This window comes from Onychostoma macrolepis, chromosome 14 (genome assembly GCF_012432095.1).
Source record: "Onychostoma macrolepis isolate SWU-2019 chromosome 14, ASM1243209v1, whole genome shotgun sequence".
Lineage (NCBI taxonomy): Eukaryota > Metazoa > Chordata > Actinopteri > Cypriniformes > Cyprinidae > Onychostoma > Onychostoma macrolepis.
In genome coordinates, this window is record NC_081168.1 from 12,155,874 (window position 1) to 12,172,902 (window position 17,029).

Below are 17,029 nucleotides of genomic sequence, written 5' to 3' on the forward strand. Positions count from 1 at the left end.
ACACAAGCAACAAAGATCTACAAAAAAACTTATTTTCCCCTTTTCCAAGACCACAAATTAAGAAAAATAAGGCTATAGTAATAACTAATGGTTATATAAACTAACCATTTGCACAAATACAGCTGAAGCAGAATTTAGGATTATAAAATGGCAAATACTGTACTCAATATACAATTACACAATGGCTTATATACACTGTTCATCAATTATGTATGTTTGTAAACGGTTATAAAACAGAGAAATAATAGGTATACAAGTTGAAAACAAAAAGTTAATGAATTACTTAGGCTGGATTAGTCATTTTATTTTATTTTTTAAACGGGCTCAAATATTCAACTATATTGCAAAGGGTATTAATACATGTATAAAAGTAAACTGTTCTACAAATCATGTACACAGACAGGACAAGCCACAAAATAATTAATGATGTAAATTATACACCTGTACAATACATACACAATATCTTCTTTTTATAATGATAAAGGATTCACATTTTGCATTAGCCAAACTACTGTTGAGCACACTCGTTTGCCATAGTTTTTTCTGAGTTAACATGAGTGGGCTGCTGGTACTTTTTTCTCTTCTTTTCAGTTCTCCAGTTCTCCTCCTCTTCACTGCTTTGATGAGTTTGATCCTTATTCTTGCTATTGGAGTCACTTACAGGAGACCTACAGGCAAATCATTCAGTTTGTGGTGGTTCAAAATACAGACCTCAAGTGTTAAAATGTAAATGTCATAAAACAGCATTAAGTTAATGGAAACTACCATTATTGCTACAGCCACAGGAGTGTTTCTTTAAAATTTAAAATAGTGTCACTGTCAAAAAGGCCTGACAGCTGAAGTGCAAAAGGTTAACAACTATGTATTTATATTACTCAAATATCAGGCTACATTTCACAATGATTCGACAGTCCTTTAACAGTTTATCTTCACATCTTACAGTGTAGTCATTAAACCAAGATCAAATGAGATTAAATGTCAAAATAAGTTCCTTCGAGCTACAGGGTTCCTGAGAGGCAGCGGCAGAGCGGGAAGTGACGGTCGAGGAGTGAGTGTTCTCATAAAACCCAGGAAGAGGAAGATGACAAAGACTGTAAAGTTGACACAGCGCAGCAGAAAGGAGAAGGGTTGGCATGCAGAGGTTGGCACTGACCTGGGCGCATCAGGAATGCAGACTGGGGGATCCCCGCAGATTCGAACAGACTTGCTTTCACGGGGCAGTTCACAGGGGTTGGGTACTGTGGGTTGTGCAGACTGCAACGGGATCACAACCAGCTTCTCAACAGGATGACTGAGGGTTTTTTCCTCTGTATTTTCACTTGAGCCCTTGCTTGGCTCAGCATCCATGGTTGCAGTTTCCTCTTTGCTAGATGCTGACTTCTCCTCTGGAACAGGTACAGGAAACTTCTCGCGCCGGCGTTTCTGTACTTGTGCTTTGTTCACCTCTGAATACATAATGGTACATTTATTACCAGCATATAATTGCAGTTCAAAGATGTGCAAATTATAGAGTGCAAAAGTACCCGCCCACTTTTTCAGTGGCCTTGGTTTTTCCTATACATCTCTTTATAGGAAAATCTTTGTTAAGAGTTCATGAACCAAACCAACCAGATAACCATACCAGCCTCTTTCGCAGTGCCTTGTGGAAATGGGTGCTAAACAGTGTTTTTTTTGTTTAATTTGCTATTATGATTCTAAATTGATGGAGAGTTCTTTGCACAATCATACCAATGATTAACATCCTCGTAGATCACAGTAGGTCACTCTGACTTAGATTTATAAGTTATTGTTAAAAATCAATTCTCCTCTGTAGAAAATGATAGGAATTTTAACTTTCGGAACCCGACTGTTGCACTCTATTGCACACTAAACTGGTTTATGTAGAAAACTAAGGTTCAGAAATAGAGAAAAAATTACCATTAGGTGTATATTTCATCTTTAGTTCTTCAAGCTTGACTTGGAGCCTCATATTGTCACTGTGCCTTTGTTTTAGTGCTTGCTCTGTGCCATAGAGTTTCCTCTCCAACTCCAACACTCTCTGACTTTCAGAGAGAGCCTTCATTCTTGCCATGGACAACTCGGCCTTCAGTTTCTCTGCATCCTTCCTATGCACATACATGTCACAATTGTTTTGAAAAGGTCTGAGGTAGTGTTGTCAAAAGACCCGGTACTCGGTACCAAGTCGGTACTAAAAAAAATGATTTAAAAAATTACAATTTTTTAAGTACCGGTGGTACCGAGTACCCGGTCAACCCGGTTCTTGATGCGTACGGCCCGATGATTTCCGCGATGCAGAAAACGCGGACGGAATCGCGGAATCCAGTTATAAAAACGGAATTTACAGTTTAGCACGGAATGTCACGGAATTTGTCAAAGTTTAGATGAATTAATCAAAAGTAGGTCATTACACTTAAATCAAATCGCGACATGGACTAGTATCTGTAAATATTAAGCCGCAAAAAGTCGATTCAGATATGAATCCTGCATGTTCTGTGAGTCTCTGTGTGAATGAATGAATGGCAGAGACGCGCGTTTTTTAATTTTTTTTACTATACACACTGAAGCGCATGTGACGCTCGCGGTGATTTCAGCATCTGCCGTCTCAATGAGGACATAAATACATAAACAACATATACAGAACTGCTCTGAGAGTCACTTCACGAGCATTTTACCATTTCATTTGAGTAAAACCAGCGTCATATCATATAGCTACACACAGAAATTTAAAAGGTATTCACAGCAACCTGTCAAAATAAACATTTCTTAAAGACATTGTGCCAGAAATATATTATTATTATTTAGTAGAATGTATGTGATACTATTACTACTGTTGAAAAATTTTTTATTTATTTTTCAAGAAATAATCACACAATATTTCTTCCATATTTTCATTTTAATAGTAAATCCCCTTTATTTCAACTTCATTAAAATGTGTTTAAATTTCATTAATTAAAAGACAAACTTGGGTGAAACTTTACTGTTTACTGTTTTTCATACTTTTATTACTTGCGGAAAAACTTGAAACAATTTAAATAAGTATAAAGAATGGCATTGATTTTTGTACATTTTATTTTTGTCTGACTTTATTATTAAAAATAGTGTGTTTTTTAATTAGCATGTGGTACCGAAATTGGTACCGAGAACCGTGGATTTTCACTGGTATCGGTACCAAATACTGAAATTTTGGTACCATGACAACACTAGTCTGAGGTAACACCACCAGTACAAATAATTCATGAGAAAACACTTACTTTGAATTTGAAAGTTGCATTTTTAATAGGTCTGTGTAATAAGTCTCATCCATAAGTTCGCCCTCTTTAGAGGGGGCAGGTGGATGCTGGTCTTTTACGGTCATCTGTTGGTGACAGAGTTAATAATATTAGTTTCTCAAACTGTAATTTTTAATTTCTATGTTGATTGTAATTTGCAGTGCTCACCTTCTCTTTCTCCAGTTCTCTTACTTTCATCATCAGGCTTTCTATCTCATTGTTCTTTTCAGATAACATGAATTGCAATCGTTCAATCTGTGCTGGGTCGGCCCTGTTGCCCTGGAGCTGCATAAGGGTGGCTATCTGCATCTAAAACAGCAGACACAAGGAAAACAATAATGTGGGAAAACGTAAATAAAATGTAAAAGATTTCTCATAAACCACTATTTACCTTCATGCGTTGCATAAGTTGCTTGGTGAGAGCATGCTGCTTTTGTAGAGACTCATGCTGTCGTTTCATGCTGTTCAGCTGCCGCTCCATCTCTGCTCTCTTGTCCTCTACCTGTGCAAATCCAAATATTTTGTGTCATGGCACAAAGGAATTTAAGTATAACCTCACGAACATTTAGTAATGACCATTTCTATATATTAACAGTTTATAGTAATTTTACTAGGTTTACTGCCTTTTATAACCAAAAAAATGTATTGCATAGGCATTATAAAATGTTATTCAGATGCTCTCAAAATTAAGCTTGAATTATGATGAAATCACTTAGCAGACATAAACATCATAAAGTAGTAGAAGTAATGCTTAATGATGTACCTCTGAAAACAAGGAATTGCCTTTGCTGTTTGGATCTTGTGCCTGCTGCAACACCTGTTCCAGCTGGATTTGAAGGTCTTGGTTGGCTTCACGAGCTTTCTACATTGAATAGAACAAATAATGGTATTTTATTTATTTAAGACTTTTTTTAAAATATCTTTGACTTGATTAGGTTTTTCCCTGAATCAGCACAGAAAATGTGCATCAGAATTCCATGTTTTTTTCAACTTTCTATTTTAAAACAATCCTGGAAAAAAAAAAACGTATCAGTTTCCACAAAAATATAAAGCAGCACAATCGTCATCAACTGTGATAATATTAAAAAATATATATCTTCAGCACCAAATCAGCATTTATAAATTATTTCGGAAGCATCATGTGAAACTGAAGACTGAAATAATGGCTGTTGAAAAACATAGAATACAAAAAAAAAAAAAGATTTAAAATTGCAATAATTCACAATATTACTGTATTTTTGATCGAATAAACACAGCTACTGCAATAATTCACAATATTACTGTATTTTTGATCGAATAAACACTTATGGTGAGCCATAAGAGACTTCTTTTAAAAGATCTTACCAACATCAGTGCAAATACATGGGTTTTTTAACATGTTTACTTGAAAATGCTTATAGACATGCCTCCAAAGCATTGTAGCAGGACACTGCCTCTTTCTCTCTCTCTTCCTTCTCTTCTGTGAGTCTCTCTTGTTGTCTCTGGAGGGTGGTGTTGGCCAAATGTAATTGCTCTTCTTTGTATCGTGCCTCTTGAAGCTCCTGCTCTAAAGTCTCCTGCAACACAAGCTCACACTTCAGCACCAAGGGCACACTGACATGCTTTATTTCTATGAAACCATGTTCTTCCATTAAAAATAAAGATTGGGAAGTACATTACCATTGCTGATTCCATATCAATTTTCTGCATTTGTAGCTCAAGGATCTCTGAGGACATTGTTTCATGTGCACGTTCTGTAAGGACACGAAGTTCTTCGGTTTTGCTGTTTAGTGCTTCAGACTGCTGGTCCAGCTTGTGTCTCATCTGCTTCCCAGCAAGTTGAGCCTCCTCTAAATCGGTCTTCATTTTTTCCAACTACAAAGAAATTTCATCAGCATTGCAGAAGAGACATTTCTTTTCAGGACAATAAGTTTGGGGTTACTCCACCCCAAAATTAACATTTTGTCATTAATTACTCACCCCCATGTCGTTCCAAACCCATAAAACTTCGTTCATCTTCGGAACACAACTTAAAATATTTTGGATGAAAACCGGGAAGCTTGTGACTGTCCATCTGCCATCAGTGGTTCAACCGTAATGTTATGAAGCTACGAGAATACTTTTTGTACGCAAAGAAAACAAAAATAACAAATATTCTCATAGCTTCATAACGTTACGGTTGAACCACTGATGGCAGATGGACTATTCTGACGATGTCTTTCATACTTTTCTGGGCCTTGACAGTGTTATTTACTTGACAGTCAATGGGACAGTCACAAGCCTCCCGGTTTTCATCCAAAATATCTTAAATTGTGTTCCGAAGACGAACAAAGCTTTTCCAGGTTTGGATAGACATGGGGGTAAGTGATTAATGACAAAATATTCATTTTGGGGTGGAGTAACCCTAACCCAAAAAGTGTATACATTTTTTGCAACTAGTGGCGTCACTAAATGTAAAATTTCAAATAGTTTTCAGATTTCCCGAACACTTGCCCCATTATACAATTGTCAGAAATTATTTTAACATAAAAAAAGTGACATACTTGAATTTTAATAGATAAAAACACGGAAGATGAATGAATCCACTGGCAAATTCTGCTTCATATAGAGAAGAAAAAAACATGCTACTTTTGAAGATGAAAACAGCATATAAGCTGACCTTATTCTTTAAATCACTGAGCTCAAGAGCATGGTTCCTCTCCAGCAGAGTTTGTTGCTGCTCCATTTGATGTTTCTGTTGGGTTTTGACAAGATCAAATTCTGATCGAAGACTCTCCAGCATCCGGGCCTTTAACTCAACTTCCCTTTGTAAAGAGTATTTCTCTTGTTCCAGGGCCTGCAATTAGACAATACTGTTAAAATTACATTAAGGAATCATTCACTGATAAAATGGACTGTCAGTCATCATAATGTGGAGATCACATGCTGGATCATTACCTCAATGACACTGAACATCTCAATTCGTTGTTCCTCCAATTTGTTGTGCAGATCCATTTTGTCATCCAAGAGTTGAAGTCCATACTGCCCAGCCCTCTGAAGAGCCTCTTCTCCTTCCTGCACCTTCCGCCGCAACCCTTTAATCTCATCCTCTAGATCTGACATCTAAAATCAGAGAGAATATATGTGATCATTTACCTGTGTAGAAGCATGTGTACACTTTTTGTCTCTCATGCATGTGTTTCAGTCAAGCCCTGTCAGTCACAATTCACTTTTATTGCATCTGTGTCCACAGAGTAACAGTGATTCTCCTTTCATTTAAGGAGACTAATATGAATGTCTAACAGGTCATAAACAGCATGAGGGAGAGTTAATGATGAATCTAATGTTTTGGTCAACTATAACGTTAGCGTTAAACGCAACAGTTTGTTATCTCTAGCTAACTGTGCAAACTTCGATCAAAAACATCGCGTGGCACCGGTAATAAGAATGTTTTCTTAATGTCATATTTCATTGAAAGCTAGACAACAAAATACATGTGTTAATGTGTTTACCTTTAGGCGATAGCAACCTTATATCTGAAGAATGAAATACTCCAACTGCTTTCTTGCTCGGGAACTTTCAAACGGCTAGTTTGAATTCTGCAGCAGTCGTCAATCACGTATCGCGAGAAAACACGAGGTTTCAGCATCGTTCACACAACACTGCTCCCTAGTGCCACTCAGTGGTCATACTGGTTATAATTAAACGCACTAATTCAGATCAGAAGTACCCAAATCTAAATTTATTTATGATTTGACACAAGCTTTCGTGGCCGAATGTTGGATTATCCAACTATATTATATTAAAAACTTAGATTAAAAAATATATTCACTTATATCACATTTTTTCTCTCTATTTCTGGCCCACTCTTGTTATACGCATGGCAGGCCAACCCAGATGAAAAACAAGTGCACTTCCATAATGTACTTAAAGTGCATATAATATACTTAATATACTAAAAATGATCCTTTAGTACTTCTTAAGATAAACTTATGATCATCTAAGTGTACTCAACTGTGCTATTTTGAGACGCCATGAATATGAACTAAAATGTGTTTTTAACATACTATCTTTGTATTTAAAAAATATATTTAGTTACCACTTGTAGTACACTTGAACCCATCTTTCATACACTAGTACTCTCAAGAGTACTACAAGTGGTAGCTAAATAAAAAATTTTCTGGAGTCTGGTACCTGCAAAAAATGTACATTTGGAGGTCTAAATGAAATTATAAGCAGCAAAAAGAGTTACAACTGAACATCTAACATTTTACTGAGAACGCCTTTCTTAAGCAAACACATCTATATAATACACAAAACTGGTGGTTTTTAGAATAATGATTGGATGGGATAAAACATATACAATACCGTTCAAAAGCTTAAGATTGGTAAGATTATTTTATGTTTTCAAAAGAAGCCTCAGCAGTGCTGTTTAATATGTTTATTATTTGTGAGGGTCTGTTTAAGTACTGGCCTTGGTAGGAATGACATTGTAATAAACAATTAACTATAGTGCACTGAAAAAGAAGAAGTTTGTTTTTGACTTCAGGAAGTGCGAGGGTGGAGGGAGTTACACATCATTCAACATTATAGGGTTCCTGGGGAGGTTGTCAATGATTCCAAATTTCTTGACTTTCAGTTTCTACACGCTCAGAAATAAAGGTACAAAAGTTGTCACTGGGGCAGTACCTTTTCAAAAAGCACATGTTTGTACCTAAAGGGTCCATTTTGGTACCTTAAAGGTCATATTAGTACTTAAAGTGTACATATTTGAACTTAATAGGTACAAAAGTGTACCTTTTGAAAAGGTACCGCCCCAGTGACAGCTTTTGTACCTTTATTTCTGAGAGTGTATACAGAGGTGTAAAATACGTGAGTCATTTTACTTGATTACTTTACTTAAGTATTATTTTGGGGGATTTTTACTTTATTCAAGTACAATTTAAACTGACTACTTGTGCTTTTACTTGATTACATTTCCGAAGAAAAAACAGTACTTTTTACTCCTTACAATTTTATTTCAACTTAAAAAGTACATTATATTTTTATTTTATCCTATGCACATTAAATATGGTAAACGGATTCTCAAACATGTGTTCTTGACGTGAGAACCAATGATCAGTTCTGCTTCAGTTATGACTTTCATCAGGTAAATGTCTGGGTTCAAAAGTTTGCCGTCAAATCTGAGGAAGCATGCTGAAGTAGCAAAGTTGTGTTTCCCCAAAAAAGTTTATTCATTATTCTAGATGATTTATTATAGAGCCATTAGCTGTGTAATATATTGGCTGAATGCACAAGATTGAGTGCAAATAAAATCAGTGATGAAAATTTAAATATAATTAATATTTTTGTGGGAATTATTATTTTTTTAATTAAATGTTACAAATCTCCAAAAAAAAAATGTTTAAATGAACACGGCATGTTTACTTCTTCTTACCAGGTAGTGGATAAGTTGTTTTAATAATATGTCATTATATGACGCATTGAGTAGGAATGTGGAATCTCAATGAATATTTCTTTAATCTTAATAATTACATGATTTGCTCATTAATTCATACATTTTCATTTACATTTATGCATTTAGCAGACGCTTTTATCCAAAGCGACTTACATTGCATTCAAGTTACAGTTTTTACATTTGATCAGCTCTTGCTTTCCCTGGGAATCGAACCCATGATCTTGGCGTTGCTAGCGCCATGCTCTACTATTTGAGCTACAGGAAATATAATTAGTTGCAAATAATTATGTAGCAATATTTGCTGAGAAAATGCCCAAATAAAAATGCCCCAAATAAACAATTAAAAGATTAATTATCCTTTTAGACAGTGACGTAGACAACACAAAAAAAGTGGCCTTTCAAAACATTAATGTTGTATGTTTTAATTCTATGACACTCCTCATTAATTCAGCCCATTCTTGCATTCTGTCTGGAATATGTTTCTAACCTCTGCATCACATTGTTATTACGTGATAGTTCACCCAAAAATTAAGATTCTCATGTCGTCCCAGATGTTTATGACTTTCTTTCTTCAGATGAACACAAGCAAAGATTTTTAGTCCATGTATAATGCAAGGAGACAGGGCCATAAAGGACACTGATTCAGTAACAGGGGTTGTATGAGTTACTGTCATATTCACTTTGTGTAGTTTTTGAAGTGTCATTTTTGAAAGTCCCACTTGTCTTATTATACGAAGAGAGATGATTTAGATCTTAGTTTGTGTTCATCTGATAAATAAAAGTCATATTTATATATATATATATATATATATATATATATATATATATATATATATATATATATATATATATGGGATGGCATGAGGGTGGAAAGGATGGAGTTTCCTTTTAATTCCTTCCCCTGCAATTTTTTGTGTGCGTGTGTTCCGCTGTGCTGCATTTTAATTGTTTACACAATGTGTAATATTGTGTCATATACGTATGTGATATTTGACCTGTGCCATTGCATTTTGTTTTGTTTTCTCCCTTCAACCAAACTTCTGTATGTCTGTCAGAAAAACAGACATACAGAACTTTTTTTTACTTTTACTCATATATGTTTTTGGCCAGATACTTGTACTTTTAACTGAGTAAAATTTTCACTGAGTATCTTTACTTTCACTTGAGTACAATTTTTGAGTACTTTTTACACCTCTGTTTCTATATAAACTGAGCTGGCAGACAACATGGCCCTATTTACATCTGGTATTAACATCCCTCTTGGGTGACCTGATCACAAGCACTCAGCAGATTTGTAATGTGTAAACAGAACACATGAATCACATTCTCATACAATTCTTGTGTCAGTTTGATATGGGCAAAAGTAATGAATTTCTACCTTAGTATGCAATAGTGTCCTTCCATACAGTTAGTCACATTGCATATCTAAAGTCTTTAGGTCAATTCAAAATATGCAGCCATAACAGCTTGAAACCTATTCTCACACTTAGACGATGGATGTGTTTTGCATATTAAAAGGTGAGAACACTCTCATACAAAGACCCAATCTCCACCCATCAACATTAAGTATCACCAAATATCCGTAAATTGCTGGCTCCAGACATTTCCTCTGTTATGCAGATCTCGTCTATCAGTTCCTATTGCTCATGCTGAGTGGATAGGTCATGCAGCTGCCGCCTCAATGAAACTCAGCCAAATTTCAAAGAAAATTCAGTTTTATTTAGCAAGCAAGGTTTGCTGTGATGTCACCACACTTTTCCACCCGCCTCACTAGAAAGAAATAAATAAATTGTGTGTGCATATAGGCCCATAGCCTACATGAGTGAATATAAATAATGTAAATAAATACATTAAAATAGGGTTTGTTTAACTATTTCATGTTACCACTAATCAATAGAACAATCCATAAATATTTTTTTAGACAAATAAAGCTGCCATCAAATTTATGATGATATGGACAATGTTAGAAATTATTCAGGCCACCAAAATGCGTGACACAAATGACCCAGAAACTGTCAAATGTGAATTCATGTGAATCTTTCTGTATTTTACCTGCTGTGTTTCATAATTTTTGTATTGCATTTAAAAAGTTAGTTCTAAATATCTGTATTCATTTTCTCAGAGGTGAATGCTGAATATGGAGCAAATACAGCTGATTAGGTTCTAGTTCTAAAACCCTGCAAAGAATTAGCATTTTCTAGAATGGTTATTTCAAAAAATTCCTATGGGTTTTTAAAATGTCTGTTTTAGACTTATGAGTAAAAAACATTTGCATTATTTGAAGTGACTTTCACATTTTGTGCTATTACATAAATTACAAATGGTCAAACGAATTTTACATACTGCATTGTAGAAGACAAGATACATATTTGAGAATTTATTTAAAAATTAAGTTCATTTTAAAATTAAAATTATATTTTCATTTGACATTCACAATTATACAGATTGGTAGTTTTTTATTTATTTAACATTTTATATGTTAGAATATATATATATATATATATTTTAAATGCTATTTAAAATTCAGTGATTTTTATTTAGTTTTTTGGACAAAATTCCACAAAGCCCGCCTTTTCCAGCGAAGGGGCGTGTCTTACTGCAGGAGAGAACACTGCGTCATGACGACAGCCGTTTTAAAAAAAGGCCCTTTCTTGTCAGTTGAGTCGTTACGGCGGTCTAGAGGAACAATATGTCAGCAATGGAGCAGCTCTGCAAACTTTTCGTTGGTGGCCTGAACGTCCAAACAACTAACGATGGGCTCCGCGCTCATTTTGAACAGTACGGTAAACTAACGGACTGCGTGGTGGTCCAAAACGATCAGCTTCAGCGGTCTCGTTGTTTCGGCTTCGTAACGTACTCCACCGCAGAGGAGGCTGATGCAGCAATGGCCGCCAGGCCACATGTGGTAGATGGTAAAACCGTGGAGCTGAAGAGAGCCGTGGCTCGGGAAGACGCCGGAAAGCCCGAAGCTCTCGCCAAAGTCAAGAAGATATTCGTCGGGGGCCTAAAAGAGGACATCGAGGAGAACACCCTCACCGAGTATTTCTCGCAGTTCGGCATGATCGAGAAATCCGAAGTCATCACCGACAAAGACACCGGCAAGAAGCGTGGGTTCGGCTTTGTCCACTTTGAAGATAACGACTCGGCCGACAAAGCCGTCGTGCTCAAGTTCCACATGATCAACGGACACAAAGTGGAGGTCAAGAAAGCGCTCACGAAACAAGAGATCCAGGCCGCCGGCGGAGCTCGGGGCGGCAGGGGGAGAGGAGGAGGAAGAGGTATGGGGCGGAATCAAAATGGCTTCGGCGGCGGGAGAGGAAGCTACGGCGGATACGGGGGTGGCTATGGCGGAGGCTACGGCGGCAGTGATGGCGGTTACAGTGGCGGCTATGGAAGCGGCGGCTACGGAGGAGGCTACGGGGGTGGATACGGAGGAGGCTACGGCGAACAGATGGGTGGCTACGGCGGTGGTAACGGCTACAGTGACTTTGGCAGCGGATACGGCCAGCAGTCCTCCGGCTACGGGCCCATGAAGGGTGGAAGCACGTACGCCGGCAGAAGCGGAGCCCCTTACCCCCGTGGCGGCGGGCCTAGTTACGGCAGGGGTGGCTACGGAGGCTACTAAAGCGTGTTGGGAAAAGACTCGAAAAGCTGCCCCCCCCCCCCTCCCTAGGTTCTCTCGGTTTCCACATTGGGCTCATTCACCCGGCCATGCAAGAGATGGCGGACACTGTGAAAGCATACCTTAAAGACCTCAATTCTTAACAGGTAGGAAGAAGATCTCTTCCCAGAAACCTGAGTTGATCGACCAGCTTTAGTTGTAGGACATGTTCTATTATATATATTACAAATCATTTATTTTCCACATTTTAGGGCATGCAGCAAAGTTGGCCCTGGTTGTTTTTTTCTTTTTAAGATGCGATTTGTTCGTAACCCATTCGTTTTAAAATTCAGTTTTGTTCAACACTGGCGATTTGTTGTCAAAATGCATTCTCAGTAGACCTGTTTTCTATATAAACTGTTGCCTATTGTCATGGGGGGATTAACGCATGCAGTTTTGAGTTTGTGTTCGTCTGTATAAAACCTACCACGAGTTTTTCCAAACTAGTTTATCATGATGGGATAGATTAGGCTACGTAATTTTTTTTATTTTGTAAACCAGCGCAGAAACCCATTCATGGAGTTCAGTTCAACGCTGTATGAGCATCATTACTTCCAACATTCTCTTGTGTGTTGTATATTATGTCTTCAGATCAATCCAGTATTGTTAAACATTGATATGCAATTGTATGTTACTTTTTTAAATAAAAGTTTCACAGCTTAATTATCCTTTCAGACGGCGTTTTGGCTGATAGACTTTAAGGGGTTTCCACCACACCTGAGTTAGTCATTTAAGCATATATTTGTAGTTGCATTACTACTTGACATTTAACCTAACACTGCCCCACATTCAGTGGTACATAAGTATATATATCTATATAGTGTTTATGGTTTATATTTACTTTTGATTCCCACATTTAGGTGTTCTTTCAGTTATTCCAGTACTTCAAAATAGCTGTAGCAGTTTGTTTGTACAGGGAACCTGTTCAGTACCTGGGTTCGATTGTGATAGGACTGAAATATCTCATTAGGATATCATCCTGCGATCTAGGTATGTAATCAACCTGTCTTCACTACGTGTTGGTCAAGTATTGCAATTTTGTTTCATAAATGGATTATATTTATTCCTTAAGTTGTCTTTAATTAGTCTCCATCCATAAGTCAAGTGGACTTTACATGAACTGGTGCGATGGAATTTGGGTTTGTAACACCGCGGCTTATTAGGACCTTGACTTTATATGCCATTTTAAAGGATTTTTTTTTTTTTTTTTTTTTTTCTTCTTTTTTTTGTGTATCTTGCATGACTAATGTGTTCCCTTTTCTTCCTTTCTTCCTCCCCAGGCGACCTTGGATGCCGGACTCTGCCCACATCAACTGTGGCCATGGAGTTTGGTTATCTACACGATCCACAGTAGTTATGATTTTAATAATCTGGACTGGTAAAATGATGGTGACATGGAACTTTTAGTGTCTCACTTTTAACCTGTTTTTTTTATTCATTTCTTTCCTGTTTTTATAAATATATGTATACATTTTTAATAAAACGTTTGAAATTATTCTTTTGTGTGTGTGGATTGTGCATGAATGAGTTTATTCCTGTGGGTAAATCTGTAGTGATATGTAGGGCTGGAGAGATTAATTGGAGATGGATTTGTGCACATGTGCATGCACAGACAGGTGGTCCAATAGATTAGGCAGGGGAATTTGAAGCATCACATTTAAATTAGTCCTGCATAACATGCAAACAGCTCTTTTTACAGCAGCTACACAGTACTGAGTATTTATGCATTGTGACATTGATGCAGGCACTCTGATGGTATGCATTTTAGAATATACATTCTAGCACAAAAAGCTCTTTATTTATTTTTTTTAAATGTATGTGCACTATAAAGAATGGCTGCAACTTGTTACTAGTAAATACATGGTAATAAAGCCAATAAGTCAGGTACTTTACTGATTTAGGAAAGTTTCTGAATGTCATACATTCACAAATGTGATTTACAAGCAATAGCAGTACCAGTCTTGTGTGTTAGCTGATATGTGATCCAATGTTTGATCTCTTTAAATGTACATAAATGTTTTGTGTGCAAAAATCACTTGCAGATACAAAAATCAGACCATATTGGAGAAAGCAACAAAGATGAACATCTGACCATCATTTAAAACTTAGACACTTTTAAATAATCTTAAATGATCTTACTGCAGGTGTCCTGCTCTTTTTCTCTAACAGGAAACTCCTTAGTACTCCCACCACAGTCACCTTAATAATTGGCTAGCTTGTTTTAATATGGTGGCATCCTTTAACTTTCAACAAAAAAAAAAAAAAAAACTTTAATTGGATTAAGGAGTATACTTTCATGGAACAGGTGTACATATAAACCGAGTGAACAATGAAATTGCATTGTCCTAGTTTGGCCTTCAGCCTAGTTGGCCAACAAAACATCACATATATAATTTTTAATTGTTCCACAAAGTGATCAGTGTAAGACATAAAGACCTAGTTGAGGCATGTATAGGCCTAAAGTTAACTGAGTTTGTTCATAGTGCTTCCAGGCTGTCCTACAAAAATACACTATTTTTCTAATAAAAATATATTATACTTGGAAACACATTTGTGCTTTGTGTACAGTAGTTTTGCTCACCAAGATACGTATGAACTGCCATCATAATATGGTAAACTGGCCATAAACCTGTAAAATGTCTTTATTCTAAGACAGGATTTAACTGTGCAAGGGGGTTTAAAAGCTCATAGTTCTATTTTTTGTGTGAGTGTTTTGCCTGATTTCTTAGTTTTTGAAACCCCTTGCCACTGAGATTTAATAAATATATATTTTATATAAATTGCACTCAAAAGATTATTTGCAGCAAAATAAATACTACAATACTAAGTATAACAAAGTTTTATTTTTCATTTATTTACAATAACTGTCTACAAAATCACACTTTTTCAATTCCCTGGTATTTCCAGGATATTTCCTGGATTCAGAGTAGAACTGCAACAAAAATGTACCTGCTGTCGAGAAAATTTTATCTTCACACACACATTCAAAAAATAAGTTTTTAACCCCAAAACGAATGGATTCACAAATTAGCTTTGATTTTAGTTCCTGCCCACAATGCGTCTTGCTAATTAAGAAGGGGTTTGATTTAGGTGCTTTACTCTGTAGCCAATCAGAGTCCACTACGTACTTGTTGACGCGCACAAAAGGAACCGCCCCCGCGTTTCAAACGCATTGACTTCTTTCTTCCGTTCCGCGTGTTCTCAGTCAGTACGTCCATTGTAAGAAAATGACTAACCAGCTTTGTAAACTGTTTGTTGGCGGCCTGAACGTCCAAACAACCGACGAAGGCTTGCGGGCACATTTTGAACAATATGGACAGCTGACCGACTGCGTAGTGGTGATGAACCAGCCGCTGCAGCGCTCCCGGTGCTTCGGCTTTGTAACGTACTCGAGCGTTGAGGAAGCGGACGCCGCCATGGCAGCTAGGCCTCATGTCGTGGACGGCAACAACGTGGATCTCAAGCGAGCGGTGGCTCGGGAAGACGCCGGAAGACCGGAGGCACTAGCTAAAGTCAAGAAAATATTTGTCGGGGGACTGAAAGACGACATCGAGGACGAACACCTCCACGAGTATTTCTCCCAGTTTGGTGCCATCGAGAAGGCTCAGGTCATCACCGACAAAGACACCGGGAAAAAGCGAGGTTTCGGTTTTGTTTACTTTGAAGACAACGACTCAGCCGATAAAGCCGTCGTCATGAAGTTCCACATGATCATCGGACACAAGGTGGAGGTGAAGAAGGCGCTCACCAAACAAGAGATGCAAGCTGCCGGCGGTCGCGGCGGCAGGGGAGGCCGAGGAATGGGCCGGGGAAGCGGTTATGGCGGCGGAAGAGGCGGTTACTATAGTGACTATGGCTCTCAAAACGGCGGCTACGGTAACGATGGCAACTACGAAAGCCAAAGTAGCTACGGAGGAGGTTATAGTGACCAGATGGGCGGTGGATACGGCAACGGGAATGGCTACAGTGACTTCGGCGAGGGTTATGGACAGCAGCCTTCGGGTTACGGCGCAATGAAAGCAGGCTACTATTCCGGCAGGAGCAGTGGGCCCTACCCACGCGGAGGCGGAGGCGGCGGCGGCGGTGGCGGTGGATATGGAAGAGGTGGCTACGGTGGATATTAGAAGCACTAATGTGACTCTTTAAGCTGTACTTCGCTCTTTTTTTTACGCAAACTATTTGGACACTGGACTTTCAAAATGAATTGTTTGGTATTGGGTTTAAATGAGAATTGTTCTTTGCCAGTACCGGCAGACACGCGTTGCGTTTTTCTTTGTTTAGTCATGTTTACGCAAGTCAAGCCTGGTAAAAACCATGTAGGCTTCTGTATGATCTGTTTTAGGTTTATTGCCTGTCCATCGTTTGAGATGAAACTCAGGGGTAATGAAATTTAAGCAGCTCATTGTTTCACTTCATGACCTCTTTTGTTTTTAATTGTAACTTAATTTCTGTTTTAATGGTCTTTCACCGTTCCTATTGTAAAACTGTTTTTAAGTATATTTAATTTGATCCAACAGTGGCCATATAAGCCTTTTAACCATTAAAAAAAATCTTTTTTCATAAACTAATCTCTTGTATGTGTGGTCTTTATCTCCCATTCTTGATGCCAACCATTGTTTCAACTGTCTTTGATCTCTCCATAATGCTTAGAGGTTGATTTATTTAAACTCTTGGGTAAACATT

General features: G+C 37.5%; 3 protein-coding genes across 4 annotated transcripts; 2 read left to right on the plus strand and 1 right to left on the minus strand.

Annotated features, from left to right (window-relative positions):
• Positions 1–283: 283 nt before the first annotated feature.
• Positions 284–6,897, minus strand: spdl1 (spindle apparatus coiled-coil protein 1). 2 transcript variants are annotated; one of them, XM_058797077.1, is made up of 12 exons: positions 6,740–6,895; positions 6,186–6,350; positions 5,908–6,084; positions 4,929–5,123; positions 4,676–4,825; positions 4,033–4,131; positions 3,661–3,771; positions 3,438–3,578; positions 3,252–3,355; positions 1,918–2,105; positions 1,154–1,445; positions 284–668 (listed from the first exon to the last, which is right to left on the minus strand). In XM_058797077.1, exons 2-12 carry the CDS (start codon positions 6,348–6,350, stop codon positions 509–511), a joined length of 1,782 nt encoding a protein of 593 aa, XP_058653060.1. In that variant the 5' UTR covers positions 6,740–6,895; the 3' UTR covers positions 284–508. The 2 variants fall into 2 exon arrangements, with proteins under 2 accessions (XP_058653060.1, XP_058653059.1); XM_058797076.1 differs by lacking the exon at positions 284–668 and having other exon boundaries at positions 675–1,445; positions 6,740–6,897.
• Positions 6,898–11,240: 4,343 nt separating this feature from the next.
• hnrnpa0b (heterogeneous nuclear ribonucleoprotein A0b) lies at positions 11,241–13,779 on the plus strand. The gene is made up of 2 exons (XM_058798524.1): positions 11,241–12,453; positions 13,627–13,779. The coding sequence occupies exon 1, from the start codon at positions 11,375–11,377 to the stop codon at positions 12,308–12,310; it is 936 nt and encodes a 311-aa protein (XP_058654507.1). The 5' UTR covers positions 11,241–11,374; the 3' UTR covers positions 12,311–12,453; positions 13,627–13,779.
• A 1,683-nt stretch (positions 13,780–15,462) lies between these two features.
• Positions 15,463–16,914, plus strand: hnrnpa0l (heterogeneous nuclear ribonucleoprotein A0, like). The gene has a single exon (XM_058798845.1). It carries the CDS (start codon positions 15,574–15,576, stop codon positions 16,468–16,470), a length of 897 nt encoding a protein of 298 aa, XP_058654828.1. The 5' UTR covers positions 15,463–15,573; the 3' UTR covers positions 16,471–16,914.
• Positions 16,915–17,029: the final 115 nt, after the last annotated feature.

Bases quoted from the DNA above. Each gene is read 5' to 3' on its own strand.
- hnrnpa0b (XM_058798524.1), top strand. From the start codon at position 11,375: ATGTCAGCAATGGAGCAGCTCTGCAAACTTTTCGTTGGTGGCCTGAAC.
- hnrnpa0l (XM_058798845.1), top strand. From the start codon at position 15,574: ATGACTAACCAGCTTTGTAAACTGTTTGTTGGCGGCCTGAACGTCCAA.
- spdl1 (XM_058797076.1), bottom strand. From the start codon at position 6,350: ATGTCAGATCTAGAGGATGAGATTAAAGGGTTGCGGCGGAAGGTGCAG. The intron at 6,085-6,185 runs GTAATGATCCAG...GTCTAATTGCAG, and splicing joins AGATGTTCAGTGTCATTGAG to GCCCTGGAACAAGAGAAATA. The intron at 5,124-5,907 runs GTCAGCTTATAT...ATTTCTTTGTAG, and splicing joins TCAGTGATTTAAAGAATAAG to TTGGAAAAAATGAAGACCGA.